At 39.8% G+C, this 20,246-nt stretch overlaps 1 protein-coding gene across 1 annotated transcript in view; it reads left to right on the top strand.

The window, feature by feature from the left end:
* Positions 1–12,205, top strand: part of LOC124774502 (ubiquitin-like-conjugating enzyme ATG3) — an 86,516-nt gene extending 74,311 nt beyond the window's left edge. Inside the window, exon 7 of the mRNA XM_047249485.1 lies at positions 11,933–12,205. Coding sequence (XP_047105441.1) covers positions 11,933–12,083 — 151 coding nt within the window. The 3' untranslated portion in view covers positions 12,084–12,205. The remainder of the gene's footprint in view (positions 1–11,932) is intronic.
* The last annotated feature ends 8,041 nt before the right edge of the window (positions 12,206–20,246 follow it).

Consider the following 20,246-nt stretch of genomic DNA (forward strand, 5'->3'; position numbering starts at 1 on the left):
AAATATTAAGCATAAAAGGACAAGGCAGTATTATTAACAACATGTCTTTCATTACAACATATCGAAGTTATAATCAGCATGATGTAAACTACTTCAACAACTTATTACAGAAAGAAAAATGGCCAGGAGTGTACAAAATGAATGATATAAATGAAAAATTCAACACTTTCATTGCTACATTAACCCATTTCTTTGAACTTGCATTCCCACTGAAAACATTAACCATACGGGGGAACTCAGAACAAACAGCTGGATCACAAAGGGAATAAGGGTTTCATGCCAGAAGAAAAGACTACTAAATGAAATATGTAACTAAAAAAATTCCTCACATGTAGTACGCGCATATAAAAAATACTCCAAAATATTAAGAAAAGTAATAAAAGCAGCAAAAATGATGCACAATGATTAAATCATTTGTAATTCAGCTAATAAATCAAAGGCTGTGTGGAGTGTTATAAAAAAAGACTGTGGAGAATACAGACAATCTTGCAAAAATATAACACTGTCACATAAAAATAAAAAAGTAACAAACCCCCTAGAAGTAGCCAACACATTTAACAACTTTTTCACATGTGTTGCTGATAATATGTTACAATCAAACTTTAAGAGCACCCAGGCAAATGAATAGTGCATGTAGAGGATCAATGTACATCAGTTCTGTTTCACAAGATGAAGTAGCTAAAGCAGTAAAAGGACTAAAAAATTCCAAATTGGCAGGTAGTGATGGTATACCTGCAACAATGTTAAAGAAGAGCGCATCAAACATAATTGAAGTACTCACACACTTATGCGACTGCTCACTTCAGGCAGGCACTTTCCCCGATGTGTTGAAAACATCAAAAGTTATTCCTGTGTATAAAAAAGGGGATAAAGACAATGTAAATAACTATAGACCCATCACAATTTCCTCTTGCATCTCTAAAGTACTGGAAAAAGTTATGTATGAGAAACTTATGAAATTTATGAATAAAAACAGCATCCTATGTAATGAACAAAATGGATTCAGAAATAAGAGGTCAATGACAACTGCTGTCTATGAGTGCATCAATTCCATCCTAAGCCTGATGGACAAAAAACAGGAAACAATAGGAGTATTTATTGACTTGTCAAAAGCTTTTGACATGGTGGACCATAAAATTCTGCTATCAAAGCTTGAAAGATATGGTATTCGAGGTCTGTCCAACAAGTGGATCAGTTCCTTCCTGACTAATCGTAAGCAGGCAGTGTGCATCAAGCACACACATATTGAACTAAAAACTGTATCTAATCACTTATCTGAATATAAACAAATTAAATGTGGTGTACCCCACGGATCAGTAATATGACCTCTTCTGTTTCTTCTGTACATAAATGATCTAAGCTTAAATGTTGATGCACACAAAACAATCATATTTGCAGATGACAGCACGATTCTACTAAAAGGAGACGACGATAAACAGTTACAGCAGATAGTAAACACGGTCACGAAACAACTTAGCGACTGGGCACAGAGTAATCAGCTTGTAATAAACAGTAAGAAAACCATTGCTCTAAAATTCCACAATGTTCCTAACAAGGTCATGTTTATCCCATCAGTCTCTATCAATGACGAACCAGTTGGTAACAATACTGAAACCAAATTCTTAGGACTTTGGCTGCAGAGTAACATCAGATGGAGTAAGCATATTGAATATCTCAATGCAGAACTGAGCAAAACATGTTACCTTCTTTGTTCGTTAAAATCACGCTGTAGTGAGAAAACAGTATTGAATGCATATCATGCGTACTTTCATTCTCGTCTTAGATATGGGGTCACCTTCTGGGGAAACTCTAAAACAGCTAATAGCACTTTTAAACTACAAAAAAGGGCCATTAGAATCTTGTTTGGGTGCAAGCCTAGAGACTCTTGTAAACCCCTGTTTAAGAAATCTGCTATTCCTCCATTACCATGTGTATACATTATGGAAACCCTATTGTTCTTTAAATTAAATGTAATAGGCAAGGACCGGAGACTGCAAAAAAACTGTGATATATATGAGCACTTTACCAGACAAAACAGAAACTTACATGTGACTCAAATCAGCACAGCACTGTGCCAAAAGGTACTTTTCACATGGGAGTTAAGCTTTATAACAAACGTCCTGAAAACATAAAAGCTATCACTGAGGTCAATACATTTGGAAAATCTCTAAAGTCATATTTACAGCATCACTGCTTTTACTCCATTGAAGAATACTTAAATTTATGAAATGTGTTATATAAATACTTACATGTAAAGTGTATTATTGTAACATTAAATATGTATGCCTTGAAATGACTTTCAGCCTGTATATTTATAACTTGACTTGTCCAATGTCTTATGCATAAGCTGCTATGTAGACAACAGGACCAATAAAAATAAAAAACCAGACTACTAAAACTTTCCTTGACAGTCAATGCACTGTTATCGAATTCTAAGTGGATGAATATTACCACTGAACACAATGTAATGATTACTGAAAATATCAGTGGTCTGTACACAATTCAGGCAGTAATAGTCCTAGCATGTTGCTGGCATGTGCACTAGATGGAAATACCCCAATCACTCAAAATACTGCATGAAACTCAAAGGGCACTGTATAGTTCTTTTATGTCACTCATTTGAATAAAAATTTCAGGGAGCTCTTAATTAAGTAATTGTTTTTTTGTGATTATTTACTATGTAATTTTTGTTCTCTTATGTAAATATCACAGAACTACGTTCTGTATGCATGTGCACATTATTGCCACCTAGTATGCATGCCGACATTCACAGGTGGTTCCAACTTCCATGCGAGGATGACGTGTCTACCAATTTTCTTACTTCCACTGCTAAATGGCTGTTGCGCTGGACTTGTATGTCGAAATCATTCCTAGACAGGTTTACTACATAAACTATAAAACATTTTAGTAACATATGACTGGCAAAAAGCAGACAGTATGTTTTCTGAATTTTTGTAACAAGAAATTGATAATGTCCATTTCGCTAATTTTTTAGTACCTCTCCATGTTCCCTAATGAAGGTGATACATCCATAATAGTTACAGACAATCTGTAATAGTTGGTAGCTATGGGTGAGGTTTAGGAAATGTGGGAAGTTTGGAAAAGTCTCCCAGAACCCCAGGTCCAGGGAGACTTACTGTAAGTGGTTTGGGCGACTTTTCCGAACTCTACCCCTCTTCCTAAACCTCACCAGTCCCTTTCCTTCAACCCTCTTCCTACCTCTTCAGTTCTTCTGCCAGAAGGAGGACAGCCACAGGCTCCAAATGCTTGCAAACTTTAATACCTGTATATGTGTAATCTACTTCTGCTGGTTGGTGAGTAGATTTTTTATCTATCCAATTATTTAGACAAAATTTTTCATATATAGTTCATTTCCTTTCCAGAATCTGGTAACTCTACTATATCATCATCAAATCAAATACAGTGTATTTGTTTACTACTAATTTTTATCCTTTTGGTGCTACTTTTCATTGTTTTTATTGCACTTTCTATAAATAAATTTGGTGAGATAGAACAATCTTGTGGAAGAGCTCTTTTTATTCTAGCCTCTTTTTTAGTGTCATTGATATCCATTTCGGTTCTCTGGGTTTTGTATCATTCGAGAATTAGTTCTCTCTCCAGTCTATAACAGTTTTATTCTGTTTCCCAGACAGTATCTTCTAGTCCACTCTATAAAAAGCCTTCTCTAGGTCAATGTATGTGATGTATATTTTCCTGTCCATATCACTTCATCTTTCTAAGATCATTCGCAGTGCCATTATAGCTTCCATTGTTCTTTCCATTTCCTAAATCAAAATTGATTTTTGCCTAAATGTTAGTCAGTCTTAGTTTTTTGTCTGTCCTTAGTGATGGTGAATAGAACTTTTGAAGCATTGGCTTAGTAATGCCAGTGTTCTGTCCAATAGGCATTGGCATTGGCATTTGCATGTACAAGTTGTGTAATTAAAAAATTCCATTGGTAGTGTGCCATTGTCAGAGCAGACACAACTTTCACCTTATTTCCATCATTCTGTAATAACTTAGCAGGGATGTTACCTGTTCCAGTCACTTTTTTGTTGTGTAAGGCACGTTGAATACTGACCTGATAAATGATGGTACTGTGAATTCATGTTTCCACTTCATTCTTTGTGACATCTTCCCCACCATGTAATTCTTCAATGTATTCCTTCCATCTATTAGCTATTTTTTCATGTTCAAATAAAACGTTACTGTTTTTATCCTTAATTATGTTGCTACAAATTCTACATCCAAACTGTGGTTATCTGATTTTTTGGTACATCTTGCCTGTGGTTTTCTTTGCTGCAAGCCGACAGAAGAATGCCAATGCTTCTGTAGACCTCACGGAGTAGGAGCCTCCTGCCTCTGTGCCTTGTGGCAGTAAGTGTTCGATGGCTGGCACTCGGCAGCCACTGAGTTGGACACCCCTTCATGACTTTCCTCCATTGGAACGTTCACATTTTAGATCCAATAAAGAGGATTTATGGCTGCTCTTAGAATCGCAGTATCCCTGTTTTCTCTGCCTTCAGGAAACAAAACTGCAGCCTCACAATTGCTTTGAGCTCTCGCATTTCTTCCCGGTTCATTTGACCTTCCCCCCTTGCCCCACCGAGGACGGCATTCCATCTCATGGGGAAGTCCTGCTACTCACACGGGATTCCTTTCATAGCGAACCCATCTCCCTGATTACCCACCTTCAAGCTGTTGCAGTTCGCCTTTTCCCTTTGTACTGTGTACATCTCTCTGTCATTCGATGTCAGCAGGACAGACTTCCTCCATCTTGTTGGGCAGCTACCTTACCACTTTCTGCTGCTCGGTGACTTTAATGCACACCATCCCCTTTGGGTTATTTTTCCAGAACCTATCAGAGACATGCCCTCTTGGCTCACCTCAATCAACTTAACCTCTTCTGCCTCAGCCCAGGAGCACCCACATTACTTTGACTCCACACACACATATTTCCATTTGGACCTAACCTTCTGCACTGCCCAGTTTGCCAATTGTCATGAGTGGTCTGTTCTCTCTGAAACATACTGGAGCGACCATTTCCCGTGTACTATCAGTTTGCTGACACCTACCCCACCTATGTGCACATCCAAATGGCAGCTTACTAAGGCCGACTGGAGGCTTTACTTCTACCTGGTGACCTTCGATGAACATTTCCCCAGTTATGATGACCAGGTAGAATATCCAAGAAACGTTATCTTTACCACTGAAGAACGTTCCATTCCTCGCACTCCTCTTTACCATGAGGTGTCTCAGTCCCTTGGTGGACTGCATTCATTGTAAACAGTTTTGTGCACAGTGTCATTGCTTTCTTCAGGATAGCAAAAGAGCTTGCTGGATTTCATTCACTAGTTCCTTTAACAGTTCCACTCCCTCTTCCGACGGCTCTCTGGTACCAAGATCCATTCCCCAATTTTCGACCTGACAGTTGCAGACAGTCACTGTGGACCCTATTGCTACCTGCAACACCTTGGGCACGATTTTGCAGAGATTTCGAGCTCCCCCCACTATCACCCTATCTTCCTACATTGGAAATGAGTGGAGTGGAGGGGGGGGGGGGAGGGGGTGCTACCCTTCTCTTCTCAGAATCATGAGTGCTACAGCGCCTCCTTTACTATGAAGGAGCTAAATCATGCTATCACTTCATCCCGATTCTCCGCCCCAGGGCCAGACGCTGTTCACATTCAGATGTTGCAGCATCTTTCTGTTGCGGGCAAGCACGTCCTGCTTCATATGAACAACTGCATTTGGGCAGAGGGCATGTTTCCCAGATGCTGCCGTGAAGCCACTGTCACATCCATACCTAAGCCTGGTAGGTACAAACACGTTCTTTCCAGCTCCCACCCCTTTCTCTCACCAGCTGTCTTTGCAAGGTGGTGGAACGTATAATTTGTGCCTGCCTGGTATGGTGGCTCAAGTCTCGCAATTTACTAACCACTGCACAGTGTGGATTTTGAGTGCTCCATTCTGCAGTTGACCATCTCTTCACTTTGTCCGCCAATGTCATGAATAGTTCTCTACGGAAATTCCAGACTGTGGCAGTGTTTTTTGATTTGGAGAAGGCCTACGACACCTGCTGGAGGAATTGTATCATCTGTACTCTACATGTGGGGCTGCCGTTGGACACCTTTTTCCAGGGAACCAGTGTGCCTCAGGGTTCCATGCTGAGTGTCGTCCTCTTTGATATTGTCATTAACCCTATAATGGCCTGTCTTCCGCCAGGCATCTCCGGCTCCCTTTTTCTTGACGATTTTGCTATCTATTGCAATTCTCCATGGACTTGTCTTGTGTCTTCAGCGCCTTTACTCATGGAGCATCGACAGTGGCTTTTGCTTTGCCGCTGTCTTTACACATTGGGCCTGTTGCTCTTTCATTCATTGAAACTTCAAAATTTCTGGGATTCCTGCTCAATAGGAAACTTTCTTGGTCCTCCCACGTGTCTTACCTGGCAGCCTGCTGTATGTGGTCGCTCAGTGTCCTACGTGTCTTGAGTGATGCTTCTTGGGGAGCAGAGCGAAGCACACTCCTCCGTTTGTACCGGTCCCTTGTCTGTTCGAAACTAGGCTATGCATGCTTTGTTTATGCATCTGCATGCCCGTCTCTTTTATGCTGTCTCAGTACTATCCTTCTTCGTGGCATCCGTTTGGCCACTGCCGCCTTTTACACTAGCTGAGTTGAGAGTCTGTATGCAGAAGCTGCTGAACTACTGCTGTCCTACTGCTGTGATTTTATCCTCAGCCTCCTGCTTTGATCACCAGTATGGGGTGTGTTCCTCTTCTCTGCTACCTCTTGAAATTTGCTTTCAGCTCTTTCTCCGGCAGCTTAACTTCATGCTACCTGCAACTTTCCTGGTGGGTGTGGTTCGTGCAGCGGCCTGTATTCAGCTTGGCCTTCATTCACTTCCTAAGGACACTACTCCACGTCCTTCACGTGGAACTTCGCAATAGTACCTCCGTGTACACTGATGGATCTTGGACTGACCATGGTGTCGGGTGTGCCTTCATCATTGGCACCGACATTTTTCGGTATTGGCTTCTGGAACACTGCTCAATATTTACAGCAAATCTCTTCGCCCTGTGTCAGGCCATGCAGTACATCCAGCAACACAGAATTTTCAATTGCATCATCTGCTCCAACTCTCTTAGTACCCTTCAAAGCCTCTGTGTGCTGCATGCCATCTATCCCTTTGTGCAATGGTTCTAGGAAAGCTGTCACTTGCTCAATCTTGGAGTCACTGTGACGTTAATGTGGGTTCTTGGTCATATCAGTCTGACAGAAAACAAGGCCGCTGGCGCTGCTGCCAAGGCTGCTGCAGTCTTCGTACCACCCCCCCTCCCCCCTTTTTTTATTGCTTATGTTCTCTTTTTGTTTTTGCCGTCTAAGTTATCAGCCATTTTAGCGAATGATGCGCGGGCTGTTGAGTGCAAAAGACCTTAGTTGTTTTTGTGCCCTAAAACAAAACAAAAAACAATCATGCCCTGAAATGAGGGATATCTTATGCGAGGTCCATCCCACCCCACCCCACCCAAAGTGGTGTTCCATTGCCCACGCAGTCTCCACATCATCAGAATCCATCCGTATGCCACTCCCAGCCCAGCCCCCTAGCCACAAAGATCATATCCCTGTGGAAACCCTGGGTGCAAGACCTGCCAATCCACGCACCCAGCACTTCCTATTCCAGTCCGGTCACAGGTTTATTCTACCCCATCAGTGGCAGAGTTACCTATGAAATCAGCCATGTCATTTACCAGTTCTGCTGCAATCATTTCACGGATTTTTATATTGGTACGACTACCAACCAGTTGTCCACCAGGATGAATGGCAACTGGCAAACTGTGGCTAAGAGCAAAGTCGACCACCGAGTGGCATAACATGCTGGATTTCAGTGGCTGCTTCACTACCCAAGCCATCTGGATCCTCCCCTCTGCCACCAGCTTTTCTGAACTATGCAGATGGTAGTTATCCATACAATCATACAATACCTTCTCTGCTCCCGTAATTATCCTGGCCTCAACCTCTAGTAAATTACTGTCCTCACACCCTCCACTCAACAATTTCCATTCCATCTGTCCTATCGCCTCCTCCCCATTCTCATCTCCCAGCCTCTTTTGTTCACTACCCTCTGCAACTGTACCCACCCATCATTCCCTACCCTTCTCCTTTTGGACCCATTTTCCCCACAACCATCCTGACACTGCACCAGTTGGCATTCTAGCCCCTGCACACTCCATCAGCCAGCATTCCTCTGTAAACTATTATTCCTTCCCCTTCCCCGCCCCCTCCAGAGTGCTGCTGCCATCCCACATGATAGTTGCATTCTGGTCCGAGCTGCGAGAGTTGGCAGCCATGTGTACGTGAGGTGCGCTTACTTGCATGTTTCCCGTTTCTATTTTGCTGATGAAGATTGTGGCTGGAAACAACTTATTGTGCCTTCTTTATGGTAAGTAATGATCTATCTTTTCCTGTTTTTATGAGATTCAGTATTTCTTCTGCCATCCATGGTTTTCTTGGCTTCAGCTTCTTCTTCCCTGGTAAATTCTGTGCTGTTTGCTATTTTCTCCCAGCTTATACTTTCCTGACACCTGTCTCCTTGCTTTTTAAATCTGATATTACATTTGGCAATAACTATCATGTGATCAGTATCAGTGTCAAAACCAGGTTATGAATAATTAGGTTTTATTTTGTTTCTATTTATATTCCAGTCCAATGAAGACTCTGGTATCTGACACTACCTTCTATTAATAACTTTGAGGCTTGTGTTTGTTAGGATCATTTCATAATGTTCACAGAATTGTAATAGATATTTGCCTCTACTATTCACGTTTTCCAGTCCAAATTTGCCAACCCACTTTGAATTGTGGTTGCGACACAGGTATTAAAGTTTATCACTAATATGTCATTGTTTTTCTTTCTTATTCCTAATAATTCTTCTATTTGATCATACATATAATTGATTCTTCATATTTACTTCTTGTTATTGAGAAGTAAACTTATATTATGCATAGATCTTCAAAGATAAGGAAGGAATCTGAAAACAATTGAGAAGTAAATAAAAAATACAATGTTGAAAGAGGAGCGACCAAAGGGAGCTGCATTTTAGCAGGAGTTAAGCTTTGGAGAGTGGTGGGAACATGAGGATAAATTTTAAGTTCAGGGAAATTAGTATTAAGCGGAGGATCCAAATAGCCTGTGTAGTATATCAGGCAGTGAGGTCATGCTGTACAGCATGTTCAGCAGCTGGCTACTGGGTGTCCACAAAGCAGACAGTTTTCATCCACTCGGTTAGATTAGTAATGGTCATTCCTGTACACAGTACTGTGTACTGTGGTTCCACATGTTTCCCTGCCCTTTATGTTCTAAGGTTTACCAGTGGTGGACCTGGAGTAAGAGGTATTGGGTAGGTGATTGTGCAAGTTTTAAGAACAGGAATGATTGCTAGGATAGGGGACAGTGGTTGAGAAATGTCATAAGGTTTGGCAAGATTGTTGCAGAGAGTAGGAAGTTGGTGGAAAGCTGTAGTGGGTGGTGTGGGAAGGATACCAGAAAGGGATGATCTCATTCCAGGGTTTGACATCGAAGGTTCCATGCGTTAGTGGTGTAACTTTTGAGGCACTCAAGACCTGGGTAATAATGGGTGCCAATACTTGTATGTGTCTCTTTAAAATCCTTCACTTTTCATCAGCCTTTGGATAAGTTAGCACACATTGTGTAATTCTTCTTGAACCTACCTGAAGATGCTATTCTTGTATTGGTCAAATATCTAAAAAAGTACTCTCTCACATCTGTCACCTAAGTGCAAGCACAGCCATATTGAAACCCCACCACTTCACTGTTCTAGCCTCCATTTAGTGCTATATCTCTCAGTCAAATCCATCTCTGATCCTCGGATGTCCATTATTTCCAAAAGCCTAGCCCTTCAGTGTGACACTCAATTTCAATCATACAGCCCAAGTGAAAGATCCTCTCTCATTCACCTACAACTTTCATTGTAAACACCACTTCACTATTCACTTTCAACCCACAACCAATTAGTGAACACTGAACTCTACCTAGAATAGTTCCAACCCAAATCCCAAAATGATCCTCCTCCTCTTCCCCAAAACAATCCTCTCGGAACATTCCATGTATTCCTCACTTCCAGCATTGCCTCCCAGTCATTCCTGAAAAATATCAGCAAAATCTCAAGCCTTACTCAAGCTAAATAATGAGTTCATACTGAGCCTAGGCCCTAACTGCTTCTATAGAACTCCTTATCCATCCCGACCACACCCCCCTCCCCTTCCTCTTCCATCTACTTTCCAAAATATATAGAATGATCTATTGCCCATGCCATTGAAGCTGGCTTCAAAGTCCTCACCAGATACATCCAGTAGGCCATCGCTAACCCATCTACAAAGAGCCAACCATTCTACATATGACACCGACTATTCCCTATAATGTCTCAGATCCATTCTCAGCCCGCTCCAAGGTGTAATCCTTATTACTGTTAATGCTATCCTTGCTCTGCATAATATTCCCAAATAAACATGGCCTCTTTGTGCGACACCAATAAATCTCACAATAGCCACTTGAAAGTCTCCACAAAACCTCCTTTATAGTCATCCTAGCCAACTTCACCCTTAGTCATAAATGTTTCACTTCAGAGATGGAGGAGGAGGGGGGGGGGGGGGGGGGGGGGGTGGACACTGCTATGAGAACCAAGATGGGCCATTACTGTGTTAACCTTTTCAGGGGCTGCATGAAAGTGGCATTTGTGAAGACACAGAGGCTGGGTCCCATGGCTTGGTACAGAGTTACCAGTGACATCTTTGTGGTCTGGACTCAGTAGTGAAGACGAACTCCGTAACTTACTACAGCAGCTTCACTTCTTCTCTCAACTCGGATTCACCTGTTACATTTTCCATTTCTAAAAGAAGCACCTCACTTTGTCATCCATATCACCACCCAGCCTTGAATTCACTTTATAACTATGGCACTGAAATAAGGGCAAAAGCAGGTAGACAGTGAAAGATGGCTCATGTTTGAGATTTATAGGCATTAAAAGTGGTACTAACAGATGCAGAATGTATTACAAAGTTACTCTAGTGATGAATTGCATGCAACATCAATCACAATGTGTCAATTCTGTGCCATGTGCTGGAGTAAACAGGCACTGCTCCATGAACTCAAAATAGAGAAGGGAGCTCTACGCTAACTAACCTACATCCGCAAGTACAAATTTTAAACACACTCATGAATATATTTTCTGTACCGGAAGGCCAGTTGTATTTGTGCCCCGTAGTTCATGTCACAGAAGTGTTCACAACTGGCTAGAGCACTTATGAATTGGAGCCCATCAGTGGTAGCTGGTTTTCTGATACAGAGAAAAGGATATTAGCATCCAGCTAAAACATTGAAATGAACCAATTGACATGCTGGTATTCTAAGTTTACAGTTCGCTGTTCTCCTTCATTTGGAGGTTACAAAGATACAGTGCCTGTACATAGGGTAATGTCTATTGAAAGCTATAGGGATAATGTTTTTGATCTCCATGTGAAATGTTTACAGGAATGAGGAGAAGGATAGTGACATTGACAAAAATTTTCATCCACACAGCATGTATCTAGTTAGTCAAAATTTGAAGTGGCATGATATCAGAAGGAAGGAGCCAGTGAGTCTCCAAGTGTTAATTGAAGCAAATAGAGATGGAATGGCTGTTGTGACAATTCCTTGGTGGTGTTCCCCTGCCTTCCATGAACCCTAAAAGTTGAATAGTTCTTTCTAAGGATAATGACAAACAGCTACAACCAGTCTGCTTTATGTACTCTTGATCATTTGTTTTAATTGTGAATTGATCATATCTTGTGTTGTTGCTTAATTGCAGCTATTTTGTTAGCCAATGTGTAGAGATTGTTTCCTTTATTTTTAAAATCTTGCTTTTTTCCCACAGGCATGCAGAAGTGATGAAAAAAATAATACAAACTGTAACTGAAGGAGGTGGCGAGTTGGGGGTTCACATGTACTTAATAATATTCCTGAAATTTGTCCAGGCTGTGATACCAACAATTGAATATGACTACACTCAGAATTTTGCAATGTGATGAGTATGATTTTTATCTTCCATTTAATGGAAAACACTGGAAAGCATTCCATCTTTTCTTCTCTTCCATACAGTGTTCTGTGAAGCTATTGAAAGAGATTTGAAATACAAGAATACTATACACTTTTGCTTTGTATTTTAATTATTGGTTTCTCTGTATTCAGGAGCCTTCTGCAGAAAATATTCACATTTCCTTTGAGTATATGCAAGCAGTAAGATATTTGCATGTGTATCCTCTTGCTGTACAAGTTTTAGACTGCCTTGTTCATGGAAAAGAAAGGTCATTAACAGTTTGTGCACAAAATAAATTTGTTCCTACATTAAAATGTAGCAATGATTTTTATTTGCCCATAAAATGTATTTGAAAACCAAAATAAAAGAAAACCGAGAAAATGTGTGTTAGGTATGAAGAACTACATCTAGTCGTTTGAGATCCCAGTTATTGTGACAGCAGCACAGGAAACAGCCACTGCAGAATTATTTTATACTCCTTCAAAAGTTGAGGCAGACATCTGGTAAGTGAATGAGGTAAGGAGGCACTCTATCATAGTGACATAAGCTGAACTTCACCAATTTGTGTTCCTCTGTATGTGTTGCCATAGCATGATACATTTTGTGCAAAAGTGTAATGTTTGAACAAGGTCTAAAACACAAACCAGAATCATTGTCAAAATCAATTTTTTGTTTGTTGACAGCGATATGTCTTCAGTCGGCGTAGCCACAACCCATTGATAAAGTGAAGTATTAAAAGGTACTTTATTTTCCACATTTGAAGGGGAATACACTACAACAGTCTTTGTTGAGTTAATGGAAGTTCACACCAATTCAAAAAGCTTCCTAATGGTGGCAGCAGCAGCAGAAATGTTGCAACTGTTTCAGGCCACTCCACTATGACATCTTTAACCACTTACAGCGAAACCTCTATTTTAAGTTTTCGTGCAGTCCGGACTTAAAAAACCCAAACTGAGGAAAATGTTAACCCCCCCCACCCCCCCCCCCCCAAAAACATATGTAACTGGCATGTACAATAATTTGTGGTCAGAGCTCGATTTTTTTGGGAGGTGATTATTAAAACTTTATAACTGCCCCTCTTAAATCAGCGAGTCTGTAAGAACCAGGTAATATTGCAGAAGTTGTGTATGTGATGCCATTCACACTAATAAAAATAAATCATGAACTTGGAGAACATAATAGTGAAAGCTAGTTCAGGAAATACTTCAGTTCTAAAGCACAGTAAGAAGTACTTTGCAAAAGCAACAGATATTTTCAATAAATGTTAAGTGTCATTCAAAAAGATCAGGATTGAAGTGTATCTTACACAGCACAAGATCTGCACATATGAGCACTAATCAGGACCATTGTAGTTCACAAATTGTCCAGCCCAATGAATGTAAGAACAAAGGACATATTTTTCTATAGTAGATCAACATAGAAAGATGAAGAGTTCCGAAAACCAGCTCAGTGTAACCTAGAGTTTGATAAGAATAATTAACCTCCTTCACTACACTACATTTATTTCCTGAATGTATTTCTCTCCACAAACAGAAAAAATAGTTCTTTTTCTGGAAACCCATCTCTGTGCATACTGTAGTTACCTCCCCCGCCCCCTTCTTTAACTGATATAAATACAAAACAAAAATAAAGTGGTTAAGTGACCTTGTTAATTGTTTATTATGTTAGTCTTACTATTTTTGATTTTTAGGCCTACCATCAAACTTTCTCTATGTTCTTCTGTTGTTAAAGTGATTTTTATTTACAGGCTTCTATGGGTTGTAGACGGGACTTAGTATATAAAGTTTTGGCAAGGACATGCACATGGTGGGGAGCTATTCAGTCACCTAAAGTTATTGGAATTGTGGAGTTGACAACCCGTGTCCAAAAACATTATCCAATGACGCCACAGTGTGTCAAAGTTATAGGTGCCGATGCCTGTCACTACGCTACCCCTTCAGCAGCAAACATGACTTTGTTGATGGCGGACCGTAGGCAGAATGTCTCACAATGTTGTTTGTTATTCAGTGATCACAACTAACTGCTCTGACTGACAGTGGAGAAGTTGGAGATAGCTGCTGGGCAGACAGGCCTTGGCTCCTAGGAATGTAAGGGTCTGTCAGTGGTGGATGACAGCTTCAGACGTGTTTCCATCTGTGGTTTATTGTTCTCTTGTACACCAAAAAGAACAGTGCAGATTTTACATGGTTCCAACAGAAAAATAAACTGCTGATGGAAACCAGTGTCTAAAACTATAATTCACTGAGGCAACAGCACATCACATTCAGAGGAGAAAAGTCCTGTCTATGCAGAACTAGCTCCACCTTTTCCACTGGTGATCGTGGAAATCAGTCAATCACTGAATAACAAACATTCTGCCTATGGTCCATCTGTGGCACTGGCACCTATAACTTTGACACTCTGTAGTGTCATTAGATGATGTTTTTTGGACAAGGATTTTTGTCCTCTGTTGTTCCTTGAGACATCCTCTACAGCCCCTCAAAGTTTGTTGCAACATTTCTGGCAGACCCTGTACATTTACCAGTATAAATAAATGATTGAAATGGGTGATACAACAATGTAATTTATGGAACAAAACACATGTAAACCAACAATTAATCATTTCAAAGAAAATCTATGAAGCTATCTGCTTCTGTTTTTGCCTGTCTGTCAAAAATTTTACAGTGAGTATCACAATGTAGAAACAGGCATACAAGTTGCACATAATTAAGCACCAAGGGCTACAAACTCTTTATACTGGTCTCATATAACATAATAGGAGCATTCTGATGTCCATGCTTCATTTTTGGAGCTCATGTTCTTGTAACATAAATACATTTACTTTTGTTTACCTCCTTGTACTGTAGCACAGGTCAGAGTTACGAATATGGCTATGATCAATGTTTTATTGCACTGATCAACCATTATATTTGATGCTGCAGACTTCCAGCGAGACAAAATTATTGGTGACCAGTTACATGGTGACTGTGACAATAGTTAAAAAATATGTACTGAGGGTAGTTGAAGCTACTATTCACAGTATCAAACATATAATGAATTCATGGGGAAACTTAAACTTCTAAAAACAGTAGTAAAAGAATAATTAAATTTACTGATAGAGACAGCCATTGAATAAAAAGAAATTTTATCATTAATACAAAAGGGGCTGCAGAGAATAACGTATACGTAGAGAACATAGCATTAATAAAAACTGCGTAAAAATGTTTGCGGTACAAGCAGTATATTGGTGTGCAAAATTTAGAAGTAACTATCGCATCAAGTGTCACTGCTGAGCTTGATGAAACTTAAACCGTACATACAAAGAACTGCTATAGTTTGGTACAGAAGGTAACTGAAATATGCAATGAGTCAAACAGCAATGCCACTTTCATTCAGAGACAATAATTACATTGAAGTCACTGCAATTCATGATGGTCCCATAAACATTGCAAAAGGCAGGATGTGGTTCTTAATATGGCGTGTGACGGTCGTGGATAGCAGTGCTTGCTCTGCAACGTGTTCCCATGCTGGTCCCCAAGGTTGGTAAGAAGTTCTTGTAGCAGGGCATTCCATTCCTCCACAAGCTTGAGTGACAACTGCTGAGTGGTCATTGGTGCCTGTGGATGTGCTGCAGTATGTCTTCCTCAGCACATCCCACATGTGCTCAACGAGATTTACTTTGGGGGGAGTGGAGAGGCTAGGCCACTCACCAAACATCCTCTCTTTTGATGTAGTCAAGCATTGTCATCCATAAGAATGAAATTAGAGCCAAATGTATCCCTGAAAATACGACATGGGGAAGGAGTACAGTGTGTCAGTAGTTTTGATCAGTGAGTGTACAGCATTCAAGGTTTCATACGCCAGTAGGCTCACGCAACATTATGTGCCCCATACCATAACACCTTGACCACCAAAACGATCATGTTCGACAATGTGGGATGTACCCTCATATGGTGACTGGTGGGAACACACAACACACCACAATGAGCATTTGTGCAATGTGTTGGAGACACTTACTGCAGCACATCCAGATACATAGGCAACCATCCAGCAGTTGTCAACCGCACTGTTGGAGGAATGGAAGGCCCTGCAACAAGAACTCCTTACCAAAATTGTTGCCACATGGAAACACATTGCAGGCCATGCATTGCTGCCTGTGATTGATCACACAACCTGTTAAGAACCATCTCCGCCATTTTTAATGTCCAGGGCCCATCATGAGTCGCGGTGACTTCAGTGTAATTATTGACTTAGAATAAAAGTATAATTTCTGTTCGTCTTTTACGTATTTCTTTCAATTATCTTCTGTACTATACTTTAGCAGCTCTTTCTATCTATGGCCCAAGTTTCATTGATTTAAGTTACTTGGCAGTGATGCATAATGCAAAAGTTATTTGTCCTTACAGTCTTATATACCAAGTGTATTATCGAACATCTTTTACTACAGATTAATGTAAAGAAGAGGCTTAAACATTGCAAAGACCAAAACCTCTGCTATTAACAAGAGTAACTACAATTCTGCAAGTTCTCCTTTTACATTGTTCCTTCCAGAACTGTCTACCGTATTTACTCGAATCTAAGCCGCACTTTTTTTCCGGTTTTTGTAATTCAAAAAACTGCATGCGGCTTAGAATCGAGTGCAAAGCAAGCGGAAGTTCTGCAAAATGTTGGTAGGTGCCGCCACAACTAACTTCTGCCGTCGAATATATGTAGCGCTACACAGGCATGCTTTGCGGGCACAAAGATAAATACCGGCACTGGCGCCAAAACCTCTGCATCAGTAAATCAATTTTTTAAAAAAAGGTGGAAGACGAGCTTTTTTTCTCCGCCCCGAGTTTCAACCACTGCATTTTCATACATTATCCAATGAAGTAAATACAAATTCCGTATTGTCCATCTTCAAATGTAGCAGCATTTCAATGTACTACGAAAATCCGACTGGCAAGACTGTTTGGGATGTTTGTCAATACGGCCAACTCTATGTTCTGCATTTTTTTCCTATCTGTGAGAAGAGATGGTTGCTAATAGGAACTTTTATGAATTGCGAATCACATGCATATTCTCATCACCATAAGAATAATACGAATATAAACATTTGCCATGTATTGTTTCGTGTTTGCTGCTATAATGTTTAAATCCTGTCTGCCTAATAAACTATGAAACTAGAGTGAGACAACACCAAACACGCAAGAATATACATATCATGTCATGTTTATATTCATATTATTCTTATGCCTAATAGTGATACAGTCAGAAATGAAGCACGGCAATTGACTAAATTTTTAAATCTAAGATGACTAATTTCTGTGCAAAATGTAATGTGCTAAAGAGGCACCTGCAAAGATTTTCAAACGGAGAAAAATTTTCGCTAAACTCTCATTCAGAACATCTTCTATCATACGCAGTCTATTATTTTGTGCTTGTTGATCATTATCAAAGAAAGCAGCAGCAGTGTAAGTAACAACAAATAGCAGTCTCTTGCCATTGTTTTGCTAATGAGATGATTCCTCTCTCTCTTTTTTTAATTACAAGTGGCGGTAGCGCGCACAAAAGCAAGCGTTGCCAAGAGCGGCGACAGGCCGTTGCCTGTAAACACTCATTATCAGAATGCTACAAACAATGCATGACACAGTACAGTAATGCATTTTCACCTTAGAGTGATGTAAACAAAGAGAACGGCACTTATCAGATCAAAGAAAAATAAGCAATCAATTCAAACCAGACGAAGCACGTGAAAAAGGAAGGGTACCCGTATAAATACGGACGGAGCGCCTAACGCATAGCAATGGCTACCTGGTAAAACTTAACTGCTAAGCTTACGACTCGAACCAAACTACTGTAGCTGTATCGTCATTCATTCGACCTAAATTGTGTCTCATATTACAATGGACCAACTTTGTTTCGATTTGCAGGTTCGGCCTAAAACTTTTCTCTCCCCTTGAATTTTGAGTCTCATTTTTCAGGTGCAGCTTAGATTCGAGTGCGGCTTAGATTCGAGTAAATACAGTAAAAACTCTCACAAAAATAAAGGCAACTGAGTGAAACAAAGGCTGTCAATCCAGCAAAGATATATGTCCAGACAATCGTGATGTCCAGACAATTGTGGAGGACACAGGAACCGAACTGTGTGCAGAAACGTAAAAGCAGGGATACTGAATTACACTTTTGAATATACCTTTGCAATAAAATATCCATGAGCACTGCTCCAGTTAGTCAGTCGCACTGAGAGATAGCAGGTCCCAGGGCTCAACTGAATCCTTATAAAATATAAGGAGTTTGCCAATGAGTTAGCTCTTCTCATAACCATAATTTATCACACATCTTTCAAACATAAAACTGTGTCCAGAAAATGGAAAAATGCAAATCACATCCCTCTACAAGAAACTTATCAAAACTGATCCATGAAATTACCACCCAATACCATTGACATCTGTCTGCTGTACAATTTTACTATATTCTGAGGTCAAACATTGTTAGTTTCTAGAGCAGAATGCCTGTTCCATATCAGCCACCATGAATTCCTAAACTGTCATGCAGAATTGAACTAGCATTTTTCTGACATGGCATTGTGAAATCCTTAGATGAAGACAGTAAGGCAGAGGGAGTATTTCTTGGCTTCCAAAAAACATTTTACGTGGTGCAACACCAGTACCTGGTAGTGAAGTTATGATCATATATGGTATCAGATGAAATGTGTGTCTGTATTGAGGACTTCTGGATACGGAGGACACAATGGTATCTTGGATGGAGTGTAATGGGTAGATGCAGAAGTAACTTCAGCTGTGTGCAGGGCAAATGAGGTGGTACCTTTACTATCCACGCAATGTATTAATGAAATGACAAATAATACTAATACACTGGCTTACAAAAGCCAATGCACACAGAAGACAAGGTTGGATGTCAATTTAACTTTGTACACATTATTGGCAGGTATGTAAGTGCTTACAGGCGCAATACTCTGTGATAAGTAGAATGGCCACCTCAGTGCATTATTGTTACCAAGCCTGGTAGGGTATATAAGAGAAAGAATATTAGATTAATTATTCATTCCATAGACCCACAAAAGAGGGGATCCTTCTGGGTGTGGAACATGTCAGATAAACACATTACAAAAATGAAATTACAGAAACTTGAGTTTCAGTAATTTTAATGATCCTCCGTCAATAAACAGTAAAATTATGTACATGAATTAAAATTAAACTTTTAATATTTACAGGTTTAATACTTACATCTGCTTTCATTAAATCTATCATTCACACGGTAGCTAGTTACTTGGCTATTAAACCAAGTATTGTCAAAAATTAAAGTATAATAAATTTTCATGAAAATGGTCTACTGCACTTGTTGAGAAATTCATGGATGGAATAAAAGGAGTTGTACAGCAAGAATTCTTTTAAATTATGTTTAAATTGTGCCTTATCTGAAACTATACTCTTAATGGCTGCTGGTAACTTATTGAAAATATGCGTTGCTGAATACTGGACACCTTTCTGGACAAGACTAAGTGATTTTAAATCTTTATGTATATTGTTCTTATTCCTAGTATTGATACTGTGTACTAAGCAGTTAGTTGAAAAAAGAAATGTGTTATTTACAACAAACTTCATTAAGGAATAAATATATCGAGAAGCTGTGGTCAGTATGCCCAATTCTTTGAATAGGTTTCAACATGATCTTGGATTTACACTACACATTACTCTTACTATACACTTCCATACTCTAAAAAAAATTTTTTTTTCCTCTCTGTTTGTAGAGTTCCCCAAAATATGATACCATCTGACATAATGGAGTGAAAATAAGCAAAATATGCCAGTTTTTTTAAATATTTATACCTCCTACGACTGACATCATTCGCATTGCAAACACAAGACTTGCTTAAGCGCTTTAACAGTTCGTTAGTATGTCGCTCCCAACTGAATCTATTATCAAGTTGTAATCCCAAGAATTTTACACTCTCAACTTCTCCTATTTCCATGTCCTCATAATTTATACACACACTAGAAGGAAATCTCTTGGAAGTTCCGAACTGCATATAGTGGGTCTTTTCAAAGTTTAATGACATTGAATTGGCTATGAACCACTTATTAATGTCAGTATAAATTTATATTTGATTTACTATATATTGCAATGTTTGCTTCATCTGCAAATAAGACAAACTTGGCGTCTGGTAATG

The sequence above is a fragment of the Schistocerca piceifrons genome, chromosome 2, assembly GCF_021461385.2.
Source record: "Schistocerca piceifrons isolate TAMUIC-IGC-003096 chromosome 2, iqSchPice1.1, whole genome shotgun sequence".
Lineage (NCBI taxonomy): Eukaryota > Metazoa > Arthropoda > Insecta > Orthoptera > Acrididae > Schistocerca > Schistocerca piceifrons.